We start from the raw sequence: 14,693 nt of genomic DNA on the forward strand, positions 1-14,693 counted from the left end.
TTTAGCCAATTGAGTCAACTTTTACTTTGGTTTGGTTCATTCATCTGTGATGGTTTATATGACTACGATTTATGTTACATTTACTAAAGCTAACATCCAATAATATTACACAATTACAATCGTTACAGCTTTTAATTTCAGTATTGATAACAATTTAAAATAATTTAAATGAAATTATTCAAATCTTATTGGTTGCCCTGGCGACCGATCGCGTGACATGACAGTCCAGGCAAACTTTTCTTATTGCATTATCCTTCTAAATGGAAAACGAGCATACTATTCTAATAGGTAACTTTTCGGACACATTTTGGAGCATATTCAACCGAAATTGGCTCGCCATTTGTGTCGCCATAGCTCACACGAATCACTGGCCGGACAACTGGATACGCAACAACATCTCCCCCTCTCTCTCTATCTCTCTCTGCTCAACGTCTTCATACGCATCTTTAACCCTTCGGTGTGCAGTGTCGAATGAAAAGTGAAACCCACATAGAACAACCAGCGCCTGAGAGGTGAGGTGGAAGGGATCGATCGAGGGGCCTGCACAACATACAACATCTCATGCCAGTTGGCATGACTCTCCAGTAATATCACGTTAATGGTGTGATGTCAGCCGAGGTGGCGGTGGTGGTGGTAAGCAAAACACAGCCAGCTCTCGATTGCGCCGCATGCGCCGGTCAACGTCTATAAAAGCGTTCACTCTCGTCGGTCGACCGTTCAGATAGAAGTCACTGCTGTACGCCGCAAGCAGCCGTAACCTCCAAGTGTGTGTGTGTGTGTCTGAGTGTGTTTTGGGTGTGTGAAAACGAGTGAAGCAAATTGCAAAAAAAGGACACCATGAAGCTGTTTCTCCTGTTGGGCGCACTATGTGTTGCCGGTACGATGGCCGCCCCGCAGAAGGAGGAGGTTGCCGAGATGGTGGTAGATCCCGAGATGGAATTGCGTAAGTTTGAGGGCATGTCTTTAAGGCCCTCGCCCGAAAAATAGTGTCCTCATTTTACACGGCAAAGCGGAGTGGGATTGATGCATTTCATTGCATTTGCTGTAGCTTACGATGCATAATCATGTGTGGAGCTTTATAATTGCAAGCATTATAGTGCAGGTTTTTGGGTTTAATGTGTGCCATTTCGAAAACTGTGTGACAACTCCACATTAAAGTGAGTTATGTGCACAACAACTAGGCATTACTGTCACTATGGTGAAGCTTTTAATTGCACGTTTCGGAGCCCATGTGGTGCAGCTTCTCACATAGAGGAGTTAGGGATAGATAGATCCCATTAGGGAGCAAAGGTAGACCGTTAAACCTAATAAGCAATTAGATCGACTAAGAGTTTAAATTAGCAATAAGACGAAGTTATCACGGATGTTATAGTGAAATCTCTCTAAGGTGAATCTTCAAGGGACCGCTCAGTTTGGAGGAGATATTCATGTTAAGGGAAAACTAATGATGGTGCTATGCTATGAAGTAACCAAGAAACCACGAAAGAAAAACCTGGCATCCTTTGATCAATACAGGGTTTTCCACGATTTATTGGTGGGTTCCCATCAATTTTTGGTGCGTTCCCACGATTTTTTGATGGTTTCCCAGAACTTGTTGGTCCAATTGTATTGATATCCAATCGGAAAATACCAATAAATTATGGGAACGAAACGATCAAAAAATCGTGGGAACTGGCCAATAAATCGTGGGAAATCCTGAATTTGTTTGTGAACTGTTATTCAATAATTCAGCTTGCAGCTTCGAGGATATTCGCCTTAGGGATACATTCATCTTGAAGAGACATAAAATGTATGGAATATGACGGGTCCGTCAAATTGTTAATAGTAAAGAAACAATTCATCTTGAAAAAAACTACATCTTACAGAGAATTCACTGTAATAAGTTGTGACAAAAAGTAGTTCATTGAGTTCTTACTTATTTTCCGTACTAGGATGAAGTTCAAATCCCAATAAGACACCGAGGAACTTAACAAAATGTTATCAAAGTATTTAATTAGATTGTTATACAGGGTTTCCCACGATTAATTGGTTGATGTCCATCAGTTTTTGGTGGGTTCCCATATTGTTTTGGTGCATTTCCACTATTTTTTGGCTATTTCCCAGAATTTTTTAATCCAATTGTATTGCCATCCAATCGGAAAATACCGATAAATTATGGGAACGAACCAAAACTCTATGGGATATGATCGAAAAATCGTGGGAACACACCAAAAAATCATGAGAACTGACCAATACATCGTGGGAAACCCTGTAAGATCGTATAATCCCAAATATCTTGAAATGAGCATATGAACTAGATACTAAGTGATCACAGAACAATATAACTAAAAAGAAACCTTTTTGAAAGGTACAAAACAGATCAAAAACAGAAGAAACAAAAAAGATTAAAATAGTGAAAGCAAAAACCAAGTCTTGTAAATGTAACCTTGAATTTGGAAGAAGAATAAAAGAGATCACAAACAAAAGAAGTAGAGTAAGGAACAAACGAAAAGTTTCTAGATAGCAAAAACATAAAAGCAAACACAAAACAACACCCGAATAATGAATGCTGCTACGTAATTATGGTGAAGAAGGTTCTAAAACGTAGCTAAGAGATAAGGCGCCAGAGCAGAACCAATTAAAAGACGACCGGTCGCAACGGTCAAATGAAGGACGCGTTGAGGATGAGTGAGTGCTGCAGGCATGATAAATCACAAAATAATGTAAATTTCCTTTTTGCTCGTCGGCTTTGCTGTTTCGTGGATGCGAAAAGTGGATTTGGAGTAAAGTGCGCGTCAACGCGTGTGTGTGTGTGTTCTAATTAGCGCACACATGCATGATCATTCCTAGCGAGGCATTTGCGAGGCGTGTAAGAACATGTGCATGTGTAGCATTTCAATCGCGCTAGATGTAATTATCTAAGCGTTTGCTGTTGAAGTCGATGAGAAGCAACATTTATCGCAGGTGGCGCTCCACAAAAGGCATTTAATTCCAAAACCACTTTATCACGCTTGGGAAGCTACAGTTGGTTTTGCGAAGCGCTGGAGGAGGGGGGGGAGTTAAGTTCTCATGATAATTAGATAAGTTGATAGACATTCAATCGAGGCATTGCAACTTCTGATCGTTACCTTATAACATGATCATCGTGATCGCGAAACGAGAAACCCTGCACACCCAGTGTCTCATCACATCCTTGACCCATTGACTATATCTTATTTCTCATTCTTCTCCACTCTCTATATATATAGCCGCCTTCATGGAGATCTGCTATCGTGACAGTCCCGATCTGAGCAACTGCATCAAGAACAGCATCCAGCGCATGCTTCCGGAAATGCACGTAAGTGGGGCAAATGGAGAATGGGAAGGGTAGAACAGGAGGCACAACCAGTTCCAATCGCGGCTCTAGTTCAAGGTTCAACGGTTAGTGCGAAGGTCAACTGATCAACTGGTTGTCATCCTTCACGGTTAATGCGATGTTATGATACTATGACTTCCTTGCATACTCGCATTAAGTGATTAAGTCATTAAAAGGGCGTTAGACGGTTTTGTACTTGAGCTATTTCTATCTATGGAGTACTTTTAATACTCACAAAAAGCACATCGTGCCTCCTACCACTTTGCAGGCCGGCATTGAATCGCTCGGCTTCCCGTCGCTCGATCCGTTCCTGTCCAAGAGCACGTACGTCGACTACAAGCGCAACCAGATGGCGGCCTCCATGCACGTCAAGAACGCCAAAACGTACGGCATGCGAAAGGCACAAATTCTGGACGTTCGGGCCACCGCCACCGACAAGTTCATGAACCTGGCCGTCGACGTTCGCTTCCCGGAGATCGTGATGGAGGGTTACTTCAAGGGCGAGGGACGCTTCAACAGCATCAAGCTGGCGTCGAAGGGTTACTTCAACAACACGATGAGTGAGTCGCCCTGATTGTTTGAATTTAAAAGAAAAAGGTCTAAATTATGCATTACTTCCATTTTCAGCTGACGTTACCACGACCTGGAAGATGTCAGGGCACGTGAAGGAGCGCGACGGTGAGCAGTACCTGGAGATTGAAGACTTTGACATGAGCCCGGAGGTGGGCAACATGAAGATCTACGCCACCGGACTCTTCCCCGATCCGGAATTGAGTAAGTGTTGGCGGAATTAAGTCGATATGCATGCGTGATCATGATCATGTCCTTCTCCTTAACACACCACGCTCTCTCTCTCTCTGCTCTTCCAGACCAAATTGCGCTCGAGTTTGTCAACCAGTACTGGCCAATGTTCTACAAGGAGATGCTGCCCGGCACCCGGCAGGTGTGGGAACCGGTCATGATTGAGCTGGTGAACAAGATTTTCCTGCGCGTCCCTTACCGGCGACTGTTGCCCAAGGAGCAGCAATAGATTGTAGGGTGTAGAGGACAAAGCAATTTGTGTCCTTTTTTCGTTTTAAGAAGTTTGGTTATGTTGTTGTAATAAAGAAGCTGTTGAAGCTTCAACACCTTTCCTGGATGGTTGAGTGTGGTTGAGTTTATTTTAATGCGTTATTAAAGCACTTTTATTGTATCTGGCACTACTTAGGGGAATTCCCGTATTAAGGACTCACTTTACGGGGTCGTTTCGCATCGATCACGCGCCTGATGTGTGTTCCGATTCGGTCAAAAACTTCCAAAAATGTTACTCTCACACCCATCGGTTGTTTGTTCATTCCGAACAATACATATATCGACAAACCAAACCACCGGTAAGCTTTAATCCGCATCTCACGATCATCGATGGGAACAGGAAATCCCAATTGCTGGTGGTGGTGGTAACCTTTGCCAGTAACGCGACCAACGTCGCGGTTGTTGCGTCAATCTTGCGTCCTAAATTTTACTATCTTGGTGCAAAATTAATTCTGTTAAAAAGTATACACACTTTTATCACAGCAAACATAACCAAAGCATTGCCGTTAATCATACTTATCGCACATTTACAGCACATTTATGTTAATGCTTGTTTGTTTTCACCTCGATCTAGCTAGAAGAGAGAGATAGAGCTTTTAGGTTAACACCTAAACAACGCTCCTTAGCGATTTGTTGCGATTTCCTGTAGCCAGCGCTTGCTATGATGTTGCGCATAGAGGAACGAAGGAAAGCTTCGTAGCATCAACCGAGCCGTTGTCTGTTTATCCAAGCTACGCTTAATAATGACACTATTTCTGCTCATTCCTGCAGTAGCAAGAGCGAAAACAATGGTCGATTTTAATGAGATGAGTAATGCAAACGATGCTCCTATGCGCTCCTATGTTGGTTGTTGGCCTTATACTGTCTCTCTCACTCTTTCTCCAGCGGTATGCTCGAGGGGGAAGGATCAATGCTCAACGATTCATCGTTTTTTATATCGCCGACAGACGTAAATAGTGACTCTATTCAGCCCTAAAATGGCACTAACTTTATTAAGAAAACATCCATTGTAACGCTAATGGGCTAAGGTTTTGGGTGGATGGGAAAGTTCTTAAACATATCCTATTAGTTTACTGTTTCTAATTGGACTCCAATGTAAGAGTTAAGTTAGAGTGCAGTGTTTCTGCTTGCTTTCTAATTGTGATTTCCTAGGGATATTTCCTTCTCTTTTTAGTTTCTATTCTTGTTGACCCATTTAGCGAAATCACTCGCCGAGTCAAACACCCATTTATTAATGCTATGTTTCTTTCCTCTATTTCGCTTCTGTCTGGTCAAAATTCGTCTTGCCTTCAACAAATCGACTTACTAGAACACTGGCCACACTTTCCTGCTGGCCTAATCTTTGCATATCACCTAGGCGAGCTCCACTAATGGGAAAGGTTGGGCGGCATTCTCCTCCCTTTCTACATACAAACACCACACGTGACGGTGCCAGGTTTGCGCACAATTGATTCTTTGCGATCGAGCGGGACATGCGAAAGATCCCGCTGCCGACGCGGCTACTGCCTCTACCAGTCGGCCGAATTACCAATCAATGGAGACAAGCCCGCCCCGCTCCACCCTAGTGCATGAAGGAAAGACCCAGAAGAACCAAACAAATGGCAGAGAGGTGTCGGCAAAATGGGTACAATGACAGAGTTGTCCAGATGCTCTGGAGCCGTTGAACGTGAGGCCAGTGAGGAACGAACGTACGAGCTTCGGGCGGCTTAAAGACCATTAAAGCCTTAGAGAACAGGTGAAGAAGAAGAAGAAGAAGAAGGGTTGTGAAGGCGGACGAAGGTAGCTGGTGTTCTTGTGGGTTAAAACAAGTGAAATATCACAGAGTTGCTCTTGTACAGGGATGGACATTGGATTAAAACTGTTTTTTCCCTACTCCTTTTATATTAGTTATTATAAGTATCAAACGTTGTTTTCATCAATCTATTGTTTTTTTTGTATTTTTTTTTTCGTTTTATGTTAATGATTTATTCAGCTTCTATTCAACATCAAATTATATTTATTCCTTTTTCAATTACTCATGTACTGTTTTTATACTTCTTTTCATTTATTTTTTTTTTGTTCTCTCTTTTCATAATCTTTTAGTTATTCTTACATTGCTTATAAAGCTTTTCTACGTTCTCACTTAATTATATATTTGCATGTGTTAATTATCATATTTGTTTGTCCATTTTACTCATCTTACCGTTACATTTGTTCCCTGCAGTGTAGCCTTCAATCCCCATCAACCAAACCCACCGGAATAAACGGGGAGTAAGGTAAGGTGGATGATCCGTAAGCTTCTACTACGGGAAGGGGCGTCTGCTGCCCGCAGTACGGTTCTTGCGTGACCACACACGTTCGCGCGTGCTACCCTACGAGTTGTCGCCAAAGTCGACGTTTCGTTCGATTACACACGCACCAAAGCACGCGAGCAGCGTTGTGGTGCTGGTTCGCCCAACCTTTACGTACGCGTGCGCTAGCTGAACACGCGGGAGAAGACCGGGTGAGCAGAATGGAAGCATTCCCGACAGGGGGACACAACATTCCCGGGGTACCCGACCCCTGCCCTGGCTCCCCCTGAGTGCGGGGAGTTTAGTGAGGGAAGCTCACCTCCACACCAACACACAAACCCAGGGAAGAACAGGGAACGATCGGTCGGTAGAGGTCCAACAGGGAAGACGCGAGGAAAGGTGTGGACCCGGTGGATCGTGGATTCTCTTGGGTGTGTTTGTGTGTGCGTGTGCTGTGTCTTGTGCGGCTGGCCGGTGGCCCGTGTCTATATAAAACGGTCATCAATAAGCTGGCCGCATTACAGTTCAATTTCAAACGGTCGCGAGTCAATGTCACGGACACCGTCCACCACGGCGGGACACTTTTCCGGCTCGCGGTTTTCGATTCTTTAACCAGAGAGAGAGAGAGAGAGAGAGAGAGAGAGCAGACTGAAAGTGATTCTTCAGTGGTTCTCGGGTGTGTCGACTTTTGGTCCGGAAACTATTCATCAAATTTGAAGCAGATTAATAAACAAGTGCATTTACAGTGGTGGTGAAAGTGGTGCAACACAGATAGAGCGAGGAAACGTGGTGGTGGTGGTGGTGGTTTGTGGTGACGTACTCGGCGCGTCGGCACAATGCCGTCGGTACGTGTGATTTTCGCCGTTGCCGTGTGCTTGTCGGCCACTGTTGTGGCAAGTGTGGATGAAAGTGAGCCAAATGCGCCTGATGATACCGTTGTAATTGAAGGTAATGTGACGCCAATACACATCTGCAGTATGTAAATATTGGATTTAAAAAGTGGGTTCGTCGCTTGTATGCTGGTGCTGGTTAATGACTGACTTCCAAAGACTTCAACGCTGGCAGAGGAAACGAACCTGTCAGTGCGTACTTGATTGGGATTGCAGTTTGTCGCTTAGGTGGTGCGTGACACTTCGAAAGACTTCAACGCTGGTGGAGGAAAGGAACCGATCAGTGCGTACATGATTGAGATTGTAGTTTGTCGCTTATTTGGCGCATTTAGGTGGTTTCAAAAGACTGCAACGCTCGCAAAGGAAAGGAACCTACCAGTGCTTTATTGATTTTAATAGGATTTTTTGTGATAAACAAAATCAATTAGCCTGCACTTGATCGATAAATGATAGATGCTTAAATAAAAAAAAGATTAATTTAAAAATGTTTCCTAACTTACAATTCTTATCTTGAACGATCTCTGATGGTCCTCAGACCTTCCTCGCTGAAATAGTGCATTGCTTCACTGCATACAACCGCTTCGTTAAAGTGTACTGCGTAGTTTCACGGCACGTTCTTTCTGTTTTTTGCACTTTTTGCTGCTTGCTACTTTGATTTATCCAAGAGCATTGAACCACTGCAACACCGCCCAAACGGACCACACTGCTCTGGGGTCCCCGGGAGCGTTTCTCGTCGGAACGTTCTTCGCCTTGCTAATCACAACGGGCAGGCATCGAGAACCAAAGACGTGACAAAGGCGTTGAAAAGTGTCTCAACAAAGAAGCGATTGGCCGTCGATCAGGATCTGCCGTGCACTGGTGGGAGGGCGAAGGGAGCAGGCGGGCTAGCGAGTACACATGCAGTAGTATCTTGTAGCGACGGTTCTGCCATTTAGGCTTGACATTTTGATCATGGTGCTGGGTGGAACAGGACAGGACCCACCAAGAACTGGTTCAAACACACACATACAAACACACACGCACATAAGCAGGCACATAGAGCTGGTATGGAGCATGGTGCCGAAGAAGGCCGAGGACAGCTTTGGTGGAGAACAATTGCAAAACGCAAACCGGTAGGTACCGGTTTTGGGGGAAGGCATGATCTAAGAATCTTAGCCTGTTCTATCCCCAGCAGAAGCTCAAGTGTACGGTAATGAAGAAGAAGAGCATAAAGAGAAAGAGAGAGAGCGAAAAAAAAGAAAAAAGTAGTACACTGTTTAGTGCGAAATTGTAACAGATTCGTCTGCAAACAGCTCCACAGACAGTGGTGAATTATTCATCATGAAAAACGTGACCACGTCATCGTGCAGCAATTTCCGCTTTCGACAAAAAATAACGAAAGAGAAAGATACTTAACCATACCCGAAAATAAACAAAAACAAACCCATTAAACATTCCGCGCCGTGTACCGTGTCCCGGGCTGTGTGTCCCTTTCCACGGGCCACATGTGACAAAGGGCGCAAACGGACGAGAAATGGGACAAGTAGCTCCATGAGGGGAGGGGAGGAGGGGGGAGGGACAAGCGAGCAGCCAGGCAAAACGGGAAAACCCTGGTACCCGATTCCAGGATTGCAGCACCTTGCGAAATGTGTCATCCGCGTGCCAACCGAGAGACCGTCAGATTACATTACTGACTGACTACGGGTACGGGTCCACATGGCGCGCGCGTAAATCTAATTGTAACGGGGCAGCAGCAGCAGCATAGAGGCCAGTGGTGGGGGCTGGGTGTTTATTACTTTCCATGCGCCACATAGTCGATTCCGATCAGGTACGCAAACTCGGCGAGAATGTCCCCGGGGCCGGTCTACGCGCCACATGCCACTGGACGGGCAATGAAGAGTGTGTGTGTAGGATTGTGTGACACTATGGTTAAGCGGTGTGTGCAAAGTGCGTCAAAAAGAAGATCAATATGAACGTGAAATTGTAAAAATACTAACCAAGAAATACTAAGATACTAAGTATCTTTTTTTAGCAGCCTAAATGTATGCAATCTGCTTACAAATCTACGGGGGATTGTTATTAAAAGAAAGGGGACTGATAGAGAAAGCTTTCTGTCCATCAGTTCGTTGCACCATCGCCCAGCGTTTGTAACATAAATTCTCTCGACCTGCAACACGCCCATCGCTAGCAAGAGGCAGCAATCCATCAAACGCATTAATCGGTTAATGTGCCCCTGCTAACAACTAATTACAGGGCCCCGCTAATGGTGTTGCCTTTACCGGGCGGGTAGCACCACACTACGACCAACAGCAGCGAAGGAAATTCTTAATTAACATCCTTCTATTAGAAAAAGGGGCTCAATGAAAGGCGGCCAAGAAGCGAAGCGAAGTGAAAGAAACGTAGGAAAAGCATCATGCCATGAGGCTAGTAAAATTGATTACCCGCCCCCAGTACACGCACCCAGGCACACAATGGCGATTGTTTGGCTCTGGCTGATACAGGGGCTGACACATAAATTCCTTTTGTGGGATGGTCATGCTGTGCGCAAGCGTCACCAGAGCCATCCAACAAGCATGCTATTCCCGTTTTTAGAAAACACCATTGCACCGCGCTTGCTCGCGATCCTTTCCGCGCAGATCCGAGCAAAACGCACCCCGAAGGTGTACAAGCGACGAACCCCCTCTTATCTTGCCCATATTCTTGGGTTGAGTTTATTTTGCAAACCATTTTGCTCGCAGCAGGAGGCACATAGAAAGTACTGTTATTGGTTTGGTGCAAGCATTTAGCGTCTTCATTTACGATCGGTGTCGTTTTTGCTTCAATGGGCTAAATGACCCTCCCGAGGGTGCTGGCGCACTCATTAGCACTACAAATAATGGTATTATGGGATGCATAGCGGAGAGAGCCACCAAGATTATCTAGTTGGGCGAAGAGAAGAAGAGTGGAATGCAGAAAGAAATTCGCTGCAAGCAGCCGTGAGGTGTGAAAATGGCACATTTTTCCGGATGGCAAGACTAAGTAGAGAAAACAGAGGATCGTTTCACACAGTGAGCGATCGCGCGTTGATCATTGGAAGGTTTTAACGGGACATGTGTGGTATAGGCATACTCTTTGAGGAATAGTTTGAGTAAACATCTCCGATGTCGCATGTCGATGTCTGATCATGTATGATCGTCATTTCATCATAAGAAAAAAATAAGAATGAAATCAAATAATAATCAAATAAGAATCAAATCAAATCAAATGTAGCAAAGATAAACACTAGCAATCACATTAAATATGTCAATTTCAACTGTTACGAAACTTGATCCACTTCTTGCTTCGCCTTTCTCTCCACCTGATCCACTGGTAGAGAGGGCATTGACTCCATCGGGAGTTGTATTTTTAGCCCATACCCCCATTTTTAGCTGTAACAACAACCGAAACATGTGCTAAGGTCATGCGGTTATGGCAAGCGCGTTCCCTGTTCTGTTATTTGCTCCAATCCTACCCAACCCACTGATCGTCTGGTCTGGTGAAACCCGCTTCCAATCCCTCGCAGGTCAAACGTGTTCAAGGCGTATAGCCAATTCTCCACAGCAAAAAAGGAAGACTTGTAGCCGGTTGATTGATATTTCGGGCCACTCAACGATCAAATGGGACACCTCTCAGATCGATCATCATTTCTTCCGATCTGACCGATCCCCCTGCACCAACCCACCCGCACTTCTGCAGTGGGGTAGGGTGGATTAAGCATTTAATTCTCCTTTCGACCGGCACTGGTACTACACTACACTACACACACGGACGGCTAAACCCCCCAAAAGCTTCTCCCTTTTGGTTGGTTTGGGTATGCAAATTTATTCCACTCCTGCTACCACGAAGGTGTGAACGAACTTTACGAAACAACAAACGGCAACAACAATATCAATCAAACGAACTAAAACGGACGGAAAGAGTACAAAGAAAATCAAATATTTATCTCTCGGTACGCTTTTTTTTTCTTCTTGTTTTCGACCGACCGAACCGATCGATCGATCGAGTGATGTTTTATTTTATCGTTTATGTGCTTTTGTTGCAGTTCTGGAGTGCACTTTTGGTTGTTTGTTTGTTTGTTTTTGCCAAACCCCAAATGCATCCGATTTTGGGACGTGTGCGAGTGGATCGATTGAACGACGATAGGTTGAAATAACTTGCGCCACACTTGACAGTGATTTATGGCGCGGTTTTGAGGTGAATATCGTCAGAAGAGGATGAAATGGGGGAGTTGGTTTTACGGTGTCCTTGCGGTAATTTAAATGATAAGGTGTAGAACAAAGGTACAAAAGGTAAAAGAACCATATAAATAGGAGCAAATGTAATTAAATACAATTAAAATATAAAAACTATAGTAAATTAGACGAAAAAAATAGAAAAATAAAATAAAGTATGATAAAGTAGTAAGAAAAAGGATAAACTCTCATTAAAACAGCTTATTTGTAAAATAATAATAATAATAATAATAATAATAATAATAATAATAATAATAATACTAATAATAATAATAATAATAATAATAATAATAATAATACTAATAATAATAAAAATAATAATAATAATAATAATAATAATAATAATAATAATAATAATAATAATAATAATAATAATAATAATGATAATAATAATAACAATAATAATAATAATAATAATAATAATATTAATAATAATAATAATAATAATAATAATAATAATGATAATAATAATAATAATAATAATAATAATAATAATAATAATAAAACAATAAGAAGTTAATAACATGAAACAAACACATCAACAAAAACAATCAACTAAAAATGACTCCTCTGTCACCCCCCTCCGCTCTCTCCCAAACAGCTGCTCAACCGCCGCCCCGTCAGCCCCGCCAAGTGTGGCTGAACGCGCACGTACCGCATGCCGACTGGAAGCAGACGCTCGGCGACGGCAGCCCCTGCCTAACCGCCAAGGGCCATCTCGGCTTTTGCACCTCGTTCCGCAAGTGCTATCCCTACTTCAAGGTGCCCGATCTGAGCGTCTGGGAGTCGTGGGTGCTGGGCAACTACGACACCTGCAGCTACTTCAACGAGCAGGGCCGCCAAGCGTTCGGTGTGTGCTGTACCAATCCCATCACACCGCTACCGATCGACTCTAACCCGGTGATCGAGGCCGCTCCAGGGGTGATGTTGCCCCCACCGGCCAGCACGGGGCTCGGCTCGGAACCCAACAAACCGCCCAACAAGAACAACAACTACCCGAGCTGGCCACCACCAATTCCGACCCATCCGCCCGACCACACGCCGGCCACCCATCCGCCCGCGTTCGGTGGCCCACCGGCACCGACCACCGTCTCGTCCGTCGTTGACCCTGCGGCGTCCGAACCGACCCAAAGGCCGACGACCACCTGGCCAACCCGACCCCGTCCACCGCAGGTTCCGAATCAACCGACGCCGGCGCCACCGGCCCAACCGATCGGCGTTTGGCCACCGCCCGTACCGACCCATCCGCCGCTGGAGATCTCCACCCTGCCACCCTCCTCGTCCGGCGTCGTCGTGAGCGATCCGTCCAATCTTGGCTGTGGCGTGAAAAATGGCAATCCGGTAAGTCGACGACAAACGATCGAAGATTTGTCACGGTTACATCGACGAATGACGCAATTGTGGCCAATTAATGCGTTCTTCGCGAAGGTAGAGAGAGATGGGGTGAGAGAAGGATTGGAATAATTTAGCTCACACAAACAAGCAGTGGGCGATAATGGTTCGACAATCAATCAATATTGCATCACTTGCTCGGGGTATTTTGGGGACAACGATCGTGCACAAAAGGTTACACTCCCCAACACCCTGCAAGTATGCAATTTTTAGCAAAAGTATCTTAAAAGCGCACTTAAAAGTCTTCTAAAATCCCCCACCATAGGACACAGAACGAATCGTCGGAGGTCACAATGCGGACCCGAACGAGTGGCCCTGGATAGCGGGACTCTTCAACAATGGACGCCAGTTTTGCGGTGGATCGCTGATCGATAGCATCCACATCCTGACAGCTGCCCATTGCGTTGCCCAGTAAGTGGAGCATGTCGCTTCTTAGAACCCAACTCTATTTACACTCCCTTCTTTACGCTTCGTCATTACAGTATGAGCTCCTACGACGTGGCACGTCTGTCAGTGAAGCTTGGCGATCATAATATCCGCTCCAACACGGAGGTACAGCACGTGGAACGACGCGTTAAGCGACTCGTCCGTCATCGCGGTTTCGACTCGAGAACGTTGGTAAGCCAAGGGCATCAGCTTGAAGATGATCTGCCTAAGAAGTGCCTAATACTGTTCCCTTTCCCCCCCCCCCCCCCCCCCCCCCAGTACAACGATGTGGCCGTCCTGACGATGGACCAAGCAGTACCGTTTACGAAGCAAGTGCGACCGATCTGCCTCCCGGCCGCGGACAGCACGAGAGCTTACAGTGGCCTCACGGCGACCGTTATCGGTTGGGGTAGTTTGAGAGAAAGTAGGTCTCATTTGGGGTGTGATCTTGTGTCTTTTTTTATCTAATGATTGCTTCACGATCTTCACAATAGATGGACCCCAGCCAGCGATCCTGCAGGAGGTGAATCTACCGATCTGGACGAACAATGAGTGCCGCATCAAGTACGGGCCGGCCGCACCGGGTGGCATTATCGATACGATGCTTTGCGCTGGCCAGGCGGCGAAGGATTCGTGCAGTGTAAGTGTTCACGTGACTTCGAGCAGTCGATTCAGCTAGCGTTCTTCATTGATGGTTTTCATTTCTCCCCCAAAATAGGGTGACTCGGGTGGTCCACTGATGGTGAACGATGGCAAGTGGACGCAGGTCGGTGTCGTTTCGTGGGGCATCGGTTGCGGCAAGGGCCAGTATCCGGGTGTGTACACACGGGTGACCGCCTTCCTGCCGTGGATTAAGAAAAACATCAACGATGCATGAAGCGGTTCCCGGTTCCCCGGTGCCACACACTCACACACACAACAATTGCCATTCACAAAAGTGCCCCTTTTTTCTCGACCCCACACTTAATCGCGCTTGAAAAGAAGCACTTTTTTTAAACGTAAATAAACAGTGACTGAATAAACTAAATGGTTCGGTTGGTTCTTTCTTCAATTCCGGAACAGTGTTTCGAGCGTACTCCGT

General features: G+C 45.2%; 2 protein-coding genes across 2 annotated transcripts; both read left to right on the forward strand.

Moving 5' to 3' along the window:
- Positions 1-719: 719 nt before the first annotated feature.
- LOC1277788 (uncharacterized) lies at positions 720-4,500 on the forward strand. Its single transcript, XM_317285.4, has 5 exons — positions 720-943; positions 3,228-3,316; positions 3,603-3,894; positions 3,962-4,108; positions 4,204-4,500. The coding sequence occupies exons 1-5, from the start codon at positions 838-840 to the stop codon at positions 4,362-4,364; spliced, it is 795 nt and encodes a 264-aa protein (XP_317285.5). The 5' UTR covers positions 720-837; the 3' UTR covers positions 4,365-4,500.
- Positions 4,501-7,175: 2,675 nt separating this feature from the next.
- On the forward strand, positions 7,176-14,639 carry LOC1277787 (transmembrane protease serine 9). The gene is made up of 7 exons (XM_061662507.1): positions 7,176-7,623; positions 12,396-13,135; positions 13,452-13,597; positions 13,669-13,804; positions 13,892-14,036; positions 14,107-14,252; positions 14,331-14,639. Exons 1-7 carry the CDS (start codon positions 7,512-7,514, stop codon positions 14,487-14,489), a joined length of 1,584 nt encoding a protein of 527 aa, XP_061518491.1. The 5' UTR covers positions 7,176-7,511; the 3' UTR covers positions 14,490-14,639.
- The last annotated feature ends 54 nt before the right edge of the window (positions 14,640-14,693 follow it).

This window comes from Anopheles gambiae, chromosome 3 (assembly GCF_943734735.2).
Source record: "Anopheles gambiae chromosome 3, idAnoGambNW_F1_1, whole genome shotgun sequence".
Lineage (NCBI taxonomy): Eukaryota > Metazoa > Arthropoda > Insecta > Diptera > Culicidae > Anopheles > Anopheles gambiae.

What these genes read in the sequence shown, in the direction of transcription:
- LOC1277788 (XM_317285.4), top strand. Translation starts at nt 838, where the DNA reads ATGAAGCTGTTTCTCCTGTTGGGCGCACTATGTGTTGCCGGTACGATG. An exon ending in GCATGCTTCCGGAAATGCAC is followed by an intron (nt 3,317 to 3,602) that starts GTAAGTGGGGCA and finishes ACCACTTTGCAG; the next exon opens with GCCGGCATTGAATCGCTCGG. An exon ending in CTTCCCCGATCCGGAATTGA is followed by an intron (nt 4,109 to 4,203) that starts GTAAGTGTTGGC and finishes CTGCTCTTCCAG; the next exon opens with ACCAAATTGCGCTCGAGTTT.
- LOC1277787 (XM_061662507.1), top strand. Translation starts at nt 7,512, where the DNA reads ATGCCGTCGGTACGTGTGATTTTCGCCGTTGCCGTGTGCTTGTCGGCC. An exon ending in GCTGCCCATTGCGTTGCCCA is followed by an intron (nt 13,598 to 13,668) that starts GTAAGTGGAGCA and finishes TCGTCATTACAG; the next exon opens with TATGAGCTCCTACGACGTGG. An exon ending in TTGGGGTAGTTTGAGAGAAA is followed by an intron (nt 14,037 to 14,106) that starts GTAGGTCTCATT and finishes TCTTCACAATAG; the next exon opens with ATGGACCCCAGCCAGCGATC.